Here is a 15,140-nt window from a genome sequence, read left to right on the forward strand (position 1 = left end):
GATGTTATGAACTTTTGAAAGTCGTTACAATTCTCTGACTTATGAGGTCTCTTTTGCTTTTAAAAGCGCTCTACAAACACACATCAGCTGTAAATAGATTAGGTGGGAAATCCTGATTCTATGTGAAGTTGTGAATTTGTGAAACAGGAGAGTACCCTGTTGCTGGAATCTTGGTCTCTCACGTGTCTCTAAAATGTGGAGTAGAGATCAAAATCTTACTTGTTCTATCTTTTGTCTTTCAGGTCCAAACCATGAATTACGTTGGACAGTTAGCAGGGCAAGTGTTTGTAACTGTGAAGGAGCTCTATAAGGGACTAAACCCAGCCACATTGTCAGGATGCATAGATATAATTGTTGTACGTCAGCCAGATGGAAATCTTCAGTGTTCCCCTTTCCATGTACGCTTTGGGAAAATGGGAGTCCTACGTTCTAGGGAGAAAGTGGTAAGAAAATTGACAATTTTGATATGTTCTGTCTGTGAGATGAGTCTAATGGCATGAAAGTTACCGAATGTTCTTTGGTAAGCTAGTCAAGTCAACATTTATTTTCAATAGATCAAAATTTTGAATGTGATTTTATAATAGATCTAATTAGTGAGTGTGTGATAAGACCCTTTTTAACATGCTCATTGATTGTTACAGAAAGGGAGTTAATAAGGAAGTAATATTTTCAGATAACAGAATGTTGAGGTTAGAAAAAGTAGTGAAAACCTTTAGATAACCAAGCTGAATGACCTGGCAATATGGTATCAGATGTGGAGTTGCCAGTCAGTAGTGCCCAATGAATTAGTTTAGGAAATAATTTGTAACTATATATAATCTTGGTTCTAATGTAGATGTAGATCCTAATGTCACTGTGAACACTGTTCAACTCTTACATGAATCAGAAAAGAATCCCAATTTAGGATGGGTAAAAGTTGAAAATGTTACTGTGCCAATAGTATACTGTGTTCTGAAATATAACATAAGGGTCAGCTTGTCCAAATCTCCAAAAAAAACTACCAGTGAAAGTGGAGTTGGTGGCAAGCAATTATAGGCGGAGATCCTCCTGAGAAGAAAAGGAAATAGCTTTGGGGCTGTATAGCAGTGAGATAAATATGTGGATGAAACAGACAATTTTTCTTATTTATGCTTCTTATAGCGTAATGGTAATGTCTGGTTAATGAATTTGAAAGACAGCATTTTAAGAATTTGCATATGGAAGTACTTCATGCATAATGCAAAATTACGCAATGAATTAAAAGAGCAAAAAGATTTATATGGTGAGTGAAGCATTTGGAATAACATTTAAAAAGATTCAGGACTGTTTATAATGTCTGTAAACCTTCCTGAGTAGAGGAGCAAGACAGTAATGAGCTGAATGAGTTAGAAAAACATTTTAACGATTGATGGCCCTGTGAAGGAATGGGGAGAAGATCAGAAAAGTTCACTCTTCTATGTTTATGATGAGGTTTCCTACACTTCCCTGAGAAGCAGTTGCCCAGTGACAGTGGCAAGATAGCTGAAGAGGAATTGTGTACCTAAAATAACTTTTCTTTTGAGAATATATTTATTTTCTTCCAGGTTGACATAGAAATTAATGGAGAGGCTGTAGATTTGCACATGAAACTAGGAGACAATGGAGAGGCCTTTTTTGTGCAGGAAATGGATAATGATCAGGTAAGAGTCAAAACTACTTTTAGTTAAAAATTCAATGCCTGCTCTTCAGAGTAACTTTTGAGTTTAGGAATTTAAAAAAAAATTCAGGTGAGGGCTGTGTGCATGTGCAGTATTCATATCCGTATCTTTGTATTTCAATCTTCTGATCTCTATATTTAAATCTTCCATGTGGTAACATTTATTTGATGACTGAAAATCGCTAGAAATACTTTCATGAATGTCTAGGGATGTATATGTATGATTGGATAAGAGGATGTTGTGTGACCTAGTTATAAACCACTGACCTGACCACTCTGTCATCTGATTTGTGAAGGAGAATTGGATTTTACAGAATGTTCAGGTTATAAACTAGGATTTTGTTTCTCCTCTGTATGTAGCATCAAGTGGATAGAGACATGCCATAACCTCGTCAATATTAGATGCTTAGAGGATCCTTTTTATTAAGAGTATTGTTCCTGGCTTGTATAAGGAAATGCGGCTATGGAACAATTTTCATATGCTATAGGATTGCACTGAGCACCCAGATGTCTAAACTTTGTTACTTCGCTGAGGAATAAATGACTTAATTTTGTCAGTTGTGCATAGATTTTAGAACCAGATTTATGACTGGCAGAGGAACTAATATGTTGCATGGTTTGCATTTTTTCTTTCTCAGGAGGTAATTCCTTATCATCTCTCCACATCTCCCATTCTGTCTGAGGGAACTGCTTTAATGGAAGCTCAGCTGAAGAGGAACTCCATAGACAGGATAAGAAACCTGGACACCAGTGCATCCTTACAAGTACCACCCCAAGCCCATGGATCCCAGCCTTCTGCTGAAACATCTCCAGTCTGTAGCTCTGTGAAAAAAAGGAGAAAAAAGAGGAGGAAGTCTACCCATAAAATAGACAGCTTAAAAAGAGAAGAAAATGGAGACACGACAGAAGATGAAGACATGTTTCCTATAGAGATTAGCTCGGAGGAAGAAAAAGAACCATTGGACAGTTCAAGGTATCACAGTGGAACTGAGATATATAATGCAACCTAGTGCTGGGTTGATGTTCCGTTCCATACCTTCTAAATCAGTACATTCGGTTGATGAACATGTTTCTTTAAGAAAAACCTTTAGGTTGGAAAGCCTTTGAGAATGTTACTAACAAAAAAAATGAAAATTACGTTGGAAACTTACGAACAGTCCTCCATCATGCTGTGAACTAGAAGGTGTGAATCAGATAATATTTTTGTACCTCTCTTTAGTGTAGGTTATACTGATTCTTCGCTACAGTGGAGTATATGACAGCTCAGTAATCAAATATGATTTTTAAATGTCACGTATTTCCCTATACCTAGGAGCCCTGTTCCAGATGTGTTTGTTGATGAAGTATCTGACATAAAGGCTCCTGCAGTTTCTACATTTTCTCAGTCTGCATCTTACCCTCGTTCAGATGGAGAATGGTCACCTATTCAAAGGTACTTTTTCTGATAGTACAGTTCGAAATAACCTTCCTTCAATTTCTTACATGCTAGTGCTGTATGAAGTCTTATTAAAAATTTTGGTATCCAATATGGTCACTATCAACTACTACATGAATGCTTTCCATTATTTGAAATCAGGTAGTGTACAAAAACTTAAGGTTAGCTTTTTCCTTGATTTAACAAATGCATGCGTACAAATAACAGGTCCACAAATTCTGAAGAATATTATATCTGTTAATGTCACTGTTTGCATATAAATACTGTAGAGAGGATGAACATTTTGTGAAATCTGAATCTTTGCCTGATGCACACACCTTGTAAGGACTTGAATGCAGGTATAAAAATCTTTAGTACTTTGGGTGTAGTTCTTTTAAGAACTTGCAAGTTTGGAACTGATGTATAAAAAGAAGATTTTCTTAATGAATAGGAATATGAGCTTGTTGTGTCCCTTTCAAAGCTAATCTGTTGAATTGCACGGGTAGATAAACATAAAATATTTATGGTGTGAAAAGAACACATACAGTACTTTGCTTACCTTTTCCTGTATGTGTTTTTGTGTGCATGTTTATACCTTTCATGACAAAGTAGATTAGTTTGGACCTTCTTTCTTGTGTCTGGAACGCTGTCAAAAAGGGACAGTTTTTTGCTTGATATGCATTGCATTATAATTCCAAAGAAGTGTATGTGTGTGTGTGTCTGTGCACATGGGTGCCACATCTTCCATGCAGACTATTGGATTGGGGCAGTATTCACAAGATCTTATCCTAAGGTGTCTAATTTCGGTAGACTGCTTCTGTAGTTGGGGGATGGAAGAAGGGAGAGCAAGGAAATGATTTCAGAGCAAGGGCTTAATTTGAATTGCACTCTGGAAGGAACTTTCTCCACTGACTGTGGAGCTTAGTGTGATTAGCTTCACCAGTCTGGTGACAGCATATGTCAATACCCTGCCTGCTTGGTGGCTTTTTGAACTGTATGTTCTATTTGTTTCTTGATTGCAGTATTCTGGATTTTGAAAACTCTAGATGTAAATTCAGCATTCGTGTAGCTAGTGCACAAAGAGCTTATGTTAATCAACACTTGTGAATAATGACACTCTGTTTTTCTTTCTACCAACATGCTGTGTTCTGTCCAGTAAACCTATAGATTGCACAGGGCCATCCTCTCTTCTCACTGTTCCAGCAGATGGAGGCCTATCTAACTCTTGTCCTCAACAATCTTCTCACTTTTCTCCTCCAGACAGGTAGAACAGTTGTCCTCCCTCTTTTCTGGGCTGCTCTTTAATCCTTTTAACACACTAATACGCTTCTAACACATTCCTAGTATGTGAACTTTGTTGAACTTATAGCTGCACTTACTGCTAACCCAGACACTTTGAAAGAGACATTGAAAACCACTTCCTCTGCTTGCTTCTTTGTGACTGGAGGTAAGTTACCTGATGAATCATCCATTAAATGAAGGTGGCTAAAATCAGGCCAATGAACACCTGGATTAAAACTGAAGTTGATTAAGACTGTAACAAAAAAAGGAAGAACTTGGCTAGTGAAAACTTACATTCCTCTGAAGACTGACATTTCCATGTGGCTTTTTATAGTTAGTGTATATTTTAAGTGACATTTTTATCCCATGTATCTCTAGAGGAGCCCAATAGCTTGTTCCATGGTTTGGGGGAGGGAGAGACTTTCTGTATGTTGGATTGCAGTGGGGGAGCATCTTACAGAGTAAAAGTGACACAATAGATAAGGCATCTTGCCTGAAGTTTAGGAGACCCAGACTTAAGCCTTTGCTGCAGTGTAGGATTATACAGGTGGATATAAGCACTTTTTATGGTATCTTAAATTCAAGATGTCTGAAGATTCTTCAGCTAGGCCCTTTCTCTCCATTAAGTCAGTGGAGAGAAGTCACAGCACCTCAGTTAAAAAAATTTAAAGTAGATATGTGAATATGACCTCTACAATTCTACTTTAATGCTGGGGAATCTTTGAGTAATAAATCAGGCTAAATTTCTCATTGCTTATCTCAGCATAGATGCCATACCAGGTGCTTAAGGCTGTATTTAAACTGGTAATCTTGAGGTTTTCTCAGCAGAGTAGGTAATCAGAATTTTTTCTTTTGTCCTTGAAATCAGTGAATCATTATTTATTGATGGCTGACTTGACATCACATCGACTTCACCACATTAAAATATACTATAAACTGATAATTTACTAATTAATTATTAAATATTTTCTGTTGAATGGTCAGCAAAACAAAGCGTTAAATATTTTTTGCACTGGAAGGGCTCGAATTCTTTGTATAGCACTCCTGCTGGTTTTCCTGTGAACATGCATCCAGCGGTAGAACTGAACAAGTTAGTCAGTGGAAGGAAATATTCAACTGGATTCTTTAGACTAATTTATTACTTATGCAGGATAAAGTGTCTTGTCAATGTGAGTAATTTCTGCACTTCACATCCATATTAACAATTCTCACATCTATTCGTCTGCTGCTGCTGGTACCATTCCTGTTGTTCTTGCCACATAGAAACCCAAAAATCTTCATGAAATGTTTTGGTCCAATGCTTTTGTTTCATCTCTTTCGGCTTCTCAAATACTGCTTCTGTGATGGCACTTACTAAAAAATGGATGAGACCTCTGGATGCTGGTCTAAGAGGAACTTTTAAAACTGTTTTTCCATGCTTTCACGCTTTCAATTGGCTGATAGTTACTTAGATTTTTCAGTGCTTTGTGTTGGTGGATATTGGTTTGGAAAGTGTGTAGTGCATTGTGGTTACTTTTGGTTTTGTAATATTTTTGTAATAAGTAGTGTTTCTGTTTGTTTGCTTTCTTCAGTCCATTAGGTTCACGCCCTCCTACTCCTCAAAGTGACTCAGAATTAGTCAATAAACCTATGGACAGAAGTGGACTGAAGAATAATCCCCACATGCACTGGGCTTGGGGAGAACTACCCCAGGCTGCTAAGGTATCCAACATAATTTGTTTAATTACTGCTAGCATCTGTTGGGCTTTAGTGGGGCAAATGTGTTTATTCTATTGCAGACTGCTGAAGAGGGAATGGATCTTGTTTTTACATAAGATTGCAATGTTATATGTAAGAGAAGTGCATCTTGCTCCTTAGAGGTACTTAGGAGGTGCAGGAAAGTACCTTGTGCCATGGATGTTCCCAGCACCACTGATACACAGTAGAAAATGAGGAAGTACCTGAGACCTTGTCTTGTAAAAGTTAGAAGCTTAAATAACATATAAAATCAAACCCAGTGTCCTTCAGTAAATCATTAAAATTCATACATGGAAATTAGGTGCTTGGTGTTAGCAGTGTGTTTCACAAAAATTAATATCAGTTGCTTGAGTACACAAGCATCCAGAAACACCTGCAGTTCGGTATCTCTGCGTGCCCAGACTTGCTGTTCTCTTGGCTGAGCCGGCTGGCTTGGTGCCTGTCTCCTGCCTGGAGCTGTTTGGCCCAGTTAGATGACAGGATCTGTAGTGTGCCAACAACATTGTCTCCTGTGCTGCACAGGCCTGTGCAGCTGAGTACACTGCAGGTCAGTCAGGTGCTGTCTGGCTCCTTATGATAGCAATGGAATCAGAGCATTCATACAGAAAAAGAGAGACTTAGGCGCTTACACCTGCCTCAGGGTGTAAGAATGAGATCAGGCTCTGGAGGCATACTGCAACTATGGGGGCAAGGATGGTGCAGGGTTTAGCCTCTTCTGCTGAAGGTTGGCTTCTCTGCAGAAAGGACTGCAGAAGTGGTGGGGTTGGGCACATTATAAAGAAACAAAATTCCGGCTTTGCAGGCCAGGGAAGTGTGTATCCTCCTCAGAAAGAAGACTTCTGTGTGCTGGTGGTGGCACCAGAATTATGACGACACTGTTACAATTTATCAAATTCACTGTTGGTAGCTAGTGACAAAAGCAGGGTTGGGCATCCAGAATTATTAATTCCTTCAGGAGAGTTCTGGCCTCTTCTTTAGTGGGCCAAAGATGAGCTGTCCCATTGCCTCTGCATTATTCTCTTCCTTATGTATATTGCAAGAAAATTGGGACCTATCTTCTGTACATAGGTAAGTGATTTAAGTGCACAGGTCTAGGCAGGCATTTTAGATTGGCATTTCCAGACTAGAATTCAGCATTTCCTGTTAGTAGATGTGGGCGTTTCATTTTTATGACCAGTCACACAGCCTGGTGTGTATTGCAAATCTTATTCCTGGAGGCCTTTCCCACTGCAGTCACTGTCTATGTCCCTAGCCAAGCTATTTGGAGTTGTTCTGGCCATACCTGAACTTGAAGTTACACTTTGAATGCTGCTGATCTTCATGTAAGAGTTTGTTTACTATGATGTGAAGGTTATAACAGCTCTATAGCTGTTGCTCTGGGAGTTCAGCTCCCTCTGTAAGGTCACCTTCTGTACCACACTCTAAGGTCTAGAATGGTTCCTATAAAGTGATTAAAAATCTAAATTTGGGGTATAGATTAATGACGGTGTGCCACTGTCTGGGTCTCTGAGAGCATCCTGATTGCAAGATTGTTAAGAACGCCGGTCTGCACTCCCTTCTCACATCTGTCGGGGGTACCTTCTGAAGAAAAACTACAGTTTGTGCAGGAAGGCAGGAGGGCAGGGTGGGAGTTGTGATGTGCTCTTAGGCAGATGAGTGGGAAATGAGGACTGTAGAGCATATTACAGAACAAATCTTTCCTGGCCCCAAGGTATAGATGAATTGTGTGTAAGCCAGCGCACAGCAGAAAAGTCGTTTGTACACTGTAGTCTCCACCTCAGTTACTTGTGGCTTTCTGCTGTAGTTGGCTACCTTGACAACCTGATCTCACCGAAGTGAGCAGAACAGATTAAACTCTGACTGCTGCATTTTTAAGAGCTTTTCTTTATAGCAGTGTCTCTTATTTTTCCTCACAGGCCAGTTCTTTGCTCAAAGCAAAGGAACCCAGCGTGGTGGATGTAAATCCTTCTGAAAGCACTCACTTTCGGGTCATCCAAAGTTCTCCTATGGAGGAGCTTAATACTGTGTCTCCTCTGTCTGCCCTTGGACAAGCAGATGCAGCAACTGCTGATGAAAGTGAGCCCTTACCAGTTGAGACAAATAAGCGAGAGACAGTGTCTCCAGAAGCAGCTGTACCACCGTTGCCTGCCAATGAAGAAGTAAAACAAGCTGCAGCTTGCTCATCCCAATCATCTGGCAAGACAGATTCCCCTTCCAGAAAGAAAGGTAAAGCTGTTGATTCTGCACTTTTATAAGTATGATTTTTGTCTTTAAATTTCATAGTGATAGAACACCTCATTGTCATATAAATTAATCTGTGTCCTGAAGGCAATTTCAGATCTGGAGAGGAATGAGTTTGGAAAATACCTTCACACTTTGAGGTGTGCAGCAGGCTGCTCACAGAAGCCATGTAGTAAGATAGAAGATTTTCATGTGAACAAGACTGCAAAATGTGCTCCGAACACATTGCACAAACAACAGATATACCATAAAGTGCTTTTGTTTCGCATGAACAATTTTAGTTATGTGTGGTACTCATCCTGTCTTGAACTTGTGAAATACTACCCCGTCTGCTTTTCTATTTCTTAATTTCTGGGCTCTGTATCCATGCTATTTTATTGAAAGTGTTACAATCTTCACATGAAATGTATTTGTTTACAAATGTTATGTTTGTAGATTTCTCATTATTCTATAATTATGTGAGCCCTGTACGAGCCTAGTTAGTGCAGCTGCTTTTTAATTAGTAGACTTTCAAGTTTCTTAGCCATTTCCCCATGCATTCCACTGTCTTTGAAGACAAAAATGGCACTGTTACTCTGCTTACTATTCAGGCTTTACATAAGTTTTTTTCTGATTGCTTTTCTGATGTTTCATGTTGTAAATGGGGACAGTGAGAAGTTGTGTGTTTTAGAATGAATTCCAAATTAGGTTTTGGCCTTACAGCGGTTACTTGTCCAGATGTACCAGCAACAACAGGACAATGATGACTCTGTGTGCTGGTACTAGTGAAAAACCTAGAAGGGTTTTCCTGTCCCATGCAGTGATGCATGTGCACACAGGACACATCAGTTCCATGGGCTAAACAGTGAATTGTCTCCATAACAAGGCAGTTAAAACCTATTAGTGACTATGGTATAGTCTGTTGTGTTATTTCCCTTTTGCAAGGGGAGGTTGAAGTTTAGTTATTGGAGATTCAATGCTCTGATTGCCTTGCTGTGATAATAGGCCTATGCAACTACTTAGAAAGTTTTCCTTTAGCTGTTTTCCTACAGTGACCACTGACTTCTGATTTGCAGTGGTGTTGTCTGGGATATCTCAAAACTAGTCCTCTGCTCTCCCATTTTGTATTCAGAGTTTGAACAGTATATATGAGCAACCTGTTTTGAAGTTTTTGACGGTACCATTTTGTACAAATACAGTTCACAAACTGTTATAACTTGTCTAGTTTCTCAATCTTAAAATGAATAGTTAAACAGTAATAACAGTTCTGGCTTGTTACCCAGAAAATACTCATTAATAGGCTTATTTGTGCCATCCCTTACAGACAAACGAAGCCGACATCTCGGTGCTGATGGTGTCTATTTAGATGACCTCACTGACATGGATCCAGAAGTTGCTGCACTTTATTTCCCTAAGAAGTATAAGTCCTTTGCTTATATTTTTACAATTTAAAGAGCTCTCTTCACCTTCAAGATTTAGATCAAACTCTTAATTGCCAACCAGATAAGACCTCTTTTTTGACGTACAGTATTGAGGTGAAGACAGAAGGAAAACAAAATTCTGTAAAGAGAAATGTTGGAGCTTTTAGAAGGCTCTGCATTTGGGCCTGAGAAGTGTGCCTGAAACTGATTTTCTATTTTGGTCAATTAAGCATCATAAGTTGGTTGTGGATTGTTATGTAATGTACACTGATGTTTGTGAGTGTTACTCACATGCCCTGGGAGAGCAATTGGCTTTGGGATATATTTATCTTCATGTCCTTGCTTATTACTGTGAAGAACATATCTTACTGTTAACAGTATTAGCACAAAATTATTGCTCTAATGTTGTTCTGCTGTGGATGATCTCCTATAAATATGAATGTTAGAAAATAATTTTTGGATAAAGTGAGACAAATTTATTTATTAAAATATTGCACCCTGAACTTACAATTTCCAACTTGTTCCTATCTTTATTAGAGCCTCTTAAAACAGTTACAGTCCTCTTTCCACATGCTACTCTGGTCATTTGACTAAAGTCTTTGAGCAGCAACTAAAGTAGTTTGCATACTTTATTTTTCTTGCTTGCTTGCTTAAATTCAGCTGTTGTAATATTAGCATTTCAGTAAAACAGAGAAAGATAAGTAATATGGAGAAAAAAGTTGCATTGAAAGATCCTTTCTCAAATACGTTCATATAAATCTGGAATGGAAAGCAGAGCTTGATGATCCTGCATTTTGTAATAATGAGCTCATCTAGACACAGATTTTAAGTGGGTATAATTATTTATTATTTCTTAAAACTTTAATCCTATAGTTTATGTGTAGAATATTTTATTTATATATACATGACAGAAATACACAAACATATAAATCCTTTGTTGTGAGCTTAGCTATCAGTTTCTATAACTAATATAAATTCAAGACTGAACTAATATGTTTATTCTTGTTCATGTGTGGGAATAGTTCTACTGGTATAAACTCTGCTTACAGTAGCATTATTTTTCCCTGCTAAGATTATACAGTTTCTTGTCTTATTTTTCCTGTCTTTTGTAAATAAGTGAAGCTGTAATTACACATGCGTAGTTTAGGCAAGTAAGTAGAAGCAATTGAATGTTTGAGGGTACACGAGACCTATACTACTTTGTTTAAATTTTATGGCAAAACCAACCAAGTTTCCTTTTATGTTTCTTTCTTTTATTCCTAAGTGTGCATCAGATGTAAACGGTGCTTGTTGAAGTGAGAGAGTTTTGAAGTGAATACATGAAGACTGAATTCCTCATTTTTCTTTTCCAGTGGGGATAATGTCCAAAGCAAGAACACGAATGATGCGGGGCCACGGTCGGCCAGCCAGTCTCCACAGTCTGTGGGGAGCTCAGGTGTTGACAGTGGAGTTGAAAGCACCTCAGATGGAATTCGAGATTTGCCCTCCATTGCCATTTCTCTCTGCGGAGGCCTTACTGAGAACAAAGAAATAACCAAAGGTACAGAATGACTTTCTGAATAGCAGGCGTGTGCTGTCAGCTGAGTTTTATCATCCCAGACCGTGGAAGCAGTGCCCTCCTGTGGCTGTACTCAAGAATGTGTTGAGGAGATAAATACTGTCCCTGTAATGATGTTTCCTAGAATGTTTCATACCATCATAAGATGGTAGACTTATATAGGACTTATGATTTTTAGCACATTTTAATACTCCAATATATAATAATTTTTTGAAGTTATATTATTGGTACTTTTATTTCCTGATAGTCCTACATTTTGTATCACAATATTGTTAATGGCACTTGGTACAGGATATAGCTAGGAATTTCACAGCTGTTAGTTTCAGGAATGAAAAATGTGGTCTGTAAATGGGGACAATAGGAGGGGGAGCTGGAAACTTTAACCTGAGTTCCTGCTTTACCTCCAGTTTCTTTTGTGACTTTTAGATAAATCATTTACAATGCTCTGCCTTAAACTTCCAGTTGTATAATGTGAAGATAAATGTGTTGACTTGCACTTTCTGCAGTAATATAGTGTCAAAATCATATGGGCCTGATGCTACACTGATTGCTGTTCAGAAGCAAGTTACTAAAACGCTTCGAATATACTGTGATTTGCTGGAGTTGTATCATTGTCTGAATCACTTGTAAATTACATAGATTTTGTGAAAGGAGTCACAGCCAGTGGAAGGGGCATTTATTCATAGACATTTTCACTTTGCTGTAAGCCTTACAAGTGATCATTAAGTTTCTGTCTGTGGGTTTATATATGTATATATATATATATTATGTATATATGTTAAGCCCATCAGTTCCTGCTCCTAACTTGGGCAGAAGATCAGTGAAAGGCATGACTAAATATTTCCTTGCCTTGGTTAGAAGTCTGATATTCCTCCCTCAGTTCTATCCCTCAGCTTTCACTTAGTTTGTATTTTGAACAGGAAAGACACCCAGCAGCTAACAAAGAAACCGTCAGCATCTTCTAAGATTAAAAGTCTCTGAACATTTGGCTTTCTTATTACTGCTAATATCAGTGCCCTAGTAATGAAGGGCTTACTCTGAATGTGAAAACTATGTCTCTGAGAGATGCTATAGAGGTTTAGGTTGGCCCATCCCAGGCTCCTCTTAATGCATGCTTTACATATGTAATTTTTTCCCCCCACAGAAGAATTCTTAGAACACGCAGTAACATATCAGCAGTTTGTGGACAATCCTGCTATCATTGATGACCCTAACCTTGTGGTTAAGATTGGAAATAAGTAAGTATATGTCAGGAAAAAAATATTTTACTGTTGTAAGAAGAACACTTCTGTGGCACTTCAGTGTGTCAGATCAGTTTAACCATAGCTGAAAGATAGGTTTTGAATGCTCATAGCTTAGTTACCTTTCCTCCTTTAAATTGAAAGTAAAGAGCAGTTTCAGATGACCTGTTACAGTGAGCTGACACAACTTGAATTTCAAGAAGCTAGTATTAAATGCTAATAGTGTTCATACTCAATTGGCAGAGTAAAAATGAAATAGGATATGAACTTGCTAAGATTTGCCCCGAGCCAGTTTGAATAATTAATATTTACAGGGATCTGGCAGTCTGCTTGCAAACACTCTGTACCCAGCAGATTGTCTGTATATACGGAATATTTTGCTAATATGCCTCTGTGGAGGCATCGCTTTTCAAGACTTGTCAAACTTCACCCACCAAGTATGAGACTTCTATTTCTACAAGGCTAAGACACTTTCATATATTTATGTATTTATATTGCTGGCAGCAGTGCAGCACAATGGTCTATGCCAGATGCTGGTTTTTGGAGGGTGTTTTAACTTGAGAGCTTCTTGCACCTGGCATAGAGTGTTACAAAGTACAGGAGAGATTGTGGCATTGTGCTGCGCTCAGAGGTTAGGCGACCCTTAGTCATAGACATCGCTCATACAAATCTGGCATTTCTGGTGCATCCTTCTGTGATAGTTTGTATTGTGTATGTTACTGCCTCATGCTTGGTCCTCTTTATGGTCTGAGGTGAGCCACTCGCTGCTTCCCTGCCATACTTCTCTGAATTTGGTGGTATGCCCACAGGTATGTTGGGAAGAGAGGAGTACTTAGTGAGGATCTTACTGTCATGTTCTCTGGATGTCATGTGAGCTTCAGCTTCCCTAGACGGATAATAATACTGTATTTGTCCTCCTGTCTGTAACGAGTTGAGCCACATTCAGCACATGCAGCAAAAGCTTGCCATCCTACAGTCTACGGCCTCTAACTTTTGTGTGGTTCCTTGATGGAAAAATGGTGAAAGTAGCTTGTAAAAAATGTAGCTCATGCTGTGATAATAAGATATAGTAAGGACATGAGGAATGTATGACAAACACCATTTCCACTTAAGGACCTAGCTTCCTTTGCGTATCTTGAAAAGGATATGTTGTGAATACCTGTGAACATACCACGGAAAAAAGTGGGTCTGCTATTACTGGTTAAGGCCGGAGTCTGACCTATACTAAAGAGTCTTCATGGCTTTAACCTGCAAGATGATAAATATTAGGTAGACTGTGAATTGGGACCTTGAGGTTACAAAATGCAATAATCGTCTCTTGCATGCCCAGGTACTACAACTGGACGACAGCCGGTCCCCTTCTGCTAGCAATGCAGGCATTCCAGAAGCCTTTGCCAAAGGTGAGATTGAACATGAAGGTTGGTCAGAGTGATTGTGGCATTCTGCCGTTTATTAAGGCAGGGAAGAGGGTTGTTGTACAAAAAGAATCTGCACATCAGTAATATCTGTCTACACATAACCAACTATCTAGGTAGTGGCAGATAGCTACAACTATGTGACTGCTATATGTTGGCTTATATTAAATGCATTGAGGAGCTTAGTCCAATTCTATGTGACATGGTGCCACATAGATGCTCAGGACAGAAAAACACATGTACTGTAAATGTATATAACAAAGTAGTATCACCATTGTCTCTAAGTTTTGTATTGCTTAGCCATGGATTTAATAAATTTTGGAACCTAAACTTTCCTTCTGCCATTTGCAGCACTTCACATCGCTTTGGGTTTAATCTGTGTTTTGTGCTTTACTGCAAATATTATTCTTATTGCAAGTCTTCTGTGTGTGAAATTCAGTGTGTTCACTTTTTTGATGGTTAACTTACACTCTGAATGCTGATAACTTTGTAGACAGTGCCATTTTAATTTAGTGAAGAAGCCACTATATATATAGTTGGAACAGTCTGTAGGATTGGGAAGGTTTATGTGACTGAACTGTGTCTCTGAAACTAAAATTACTCATCTGTGCTACCAGTTATCCTACTGTTTTCTTAATGACTTGTTGACTAGAGTTTTGATTTGCTGAAATAATGGAAAAAAAGGAACTGAAATACTAAGATACTTTATCAAACCAGGCTTTGTGATGTAATTGAAAAGTGGAGTTTTTGCAAAAAAAAATCACCTATGTTCTGTAAAATGCACTTAAATACATGCCTGATTTTGAGCATGTGAATTACCTCACTGAAAGTCAATAGGACACCTGCTTGAAGCTGTCCATCTGAGAAACTCCTTCAATGAAGCCATTGTTTTCAACAGTGGTATTCCATTCTCAGTAGCTCCATCTGCTCCTTGGTTTTCTTATTTTTGTTTAAAAAGTTCTCAGCGTATTTGTTCAATTTATTCCTCTGTCATTTCTTTCTTTTCTCATATACTTTAGATAGTATGGTGAAGGGAACCTATGGAAAAAACTGAGAAAAGGGACACATGGCCCCATACATTAGCTGAACTCAACTCTTTACTGCCAAGAGTTCGTGGAATAATTTAATTTTTAAAAAAATCACTGATCAGGATCACAGTTTTTTTTGTCTTGGTGGCT

The 15,140-nt window shown here is 38.4% G+C and overlaps 1 protein-coding gene across 2 annotated transcripts in view; it reads left to right on the forward strand.

Moving 5' to 3' along the window:
* The first annotated feature begins 248 nt into the window (after positions 1-248).
* Positions 249-15,140, forward strand: part of LPIN1 (lipin 1) — a 31,975-nt gene continuing 17,083 nt past the window's right edge. The window contains exons 1-11 of one of the 2 annotated variants that reach the window (XM_010183411.1): positions 249-443; positions 1,563-1,658; positions 2,314-2,648; positions 2,988-3,107; positions 4,246-4,353; positions 5,942-6,071; positions 8,024-8,333; positions 9,652-9,745; positions 11,101-11,288; positions 12,451-12,544; positions 13,878-13,947. In XM_010183411.1, the coding sequence (XP_010181713.1) occupies positions 252-443; positions 1,563-1,658; positions 2,314-2,648; positions 2,988-3,107; positions 4,246-4,353; positions 5,942-6,071; positions 8,024-8,333; positions 9,652-9,745; positions 11,101-11,288; positions 12,451-12,544; positions 13,878-13,947 (1,737 nt within the window). In that variant the 5' untranslated portion in view covers positions 249-251. The remainder of the gene's footprint in view (positions 444-1,562; positions 1,659-2,313; positions 2,649-2,987; positions 3,108-4,245; positions 4,354-5,941; positions 6,072-8,023; positions 8,334-9,651; positions 9,746-11,100; positions 11,289-12,450; positions 12,545-13,877; positions 13,948-15,140) is intronic. The other variant, XM_010183410.1, reaches the window with a different exon arrangement.

Source organism: Mesitornis unicolor, unplaced genomic scaffold, assembly GCF_000695765.1.
Source record: "Mesitornis unicolor isolate BGI_N332 unplaced genomic scaffold, ASM69576v1 scaffold35824, whole genome shotgun sequence".
Taxonomy (NCBI): Eukaryota; Metazoa; Chordata; class Aves; order Mesitornithiformes; family Mesitornithidae; genus Mesitornis; species Mesitornis unicolor.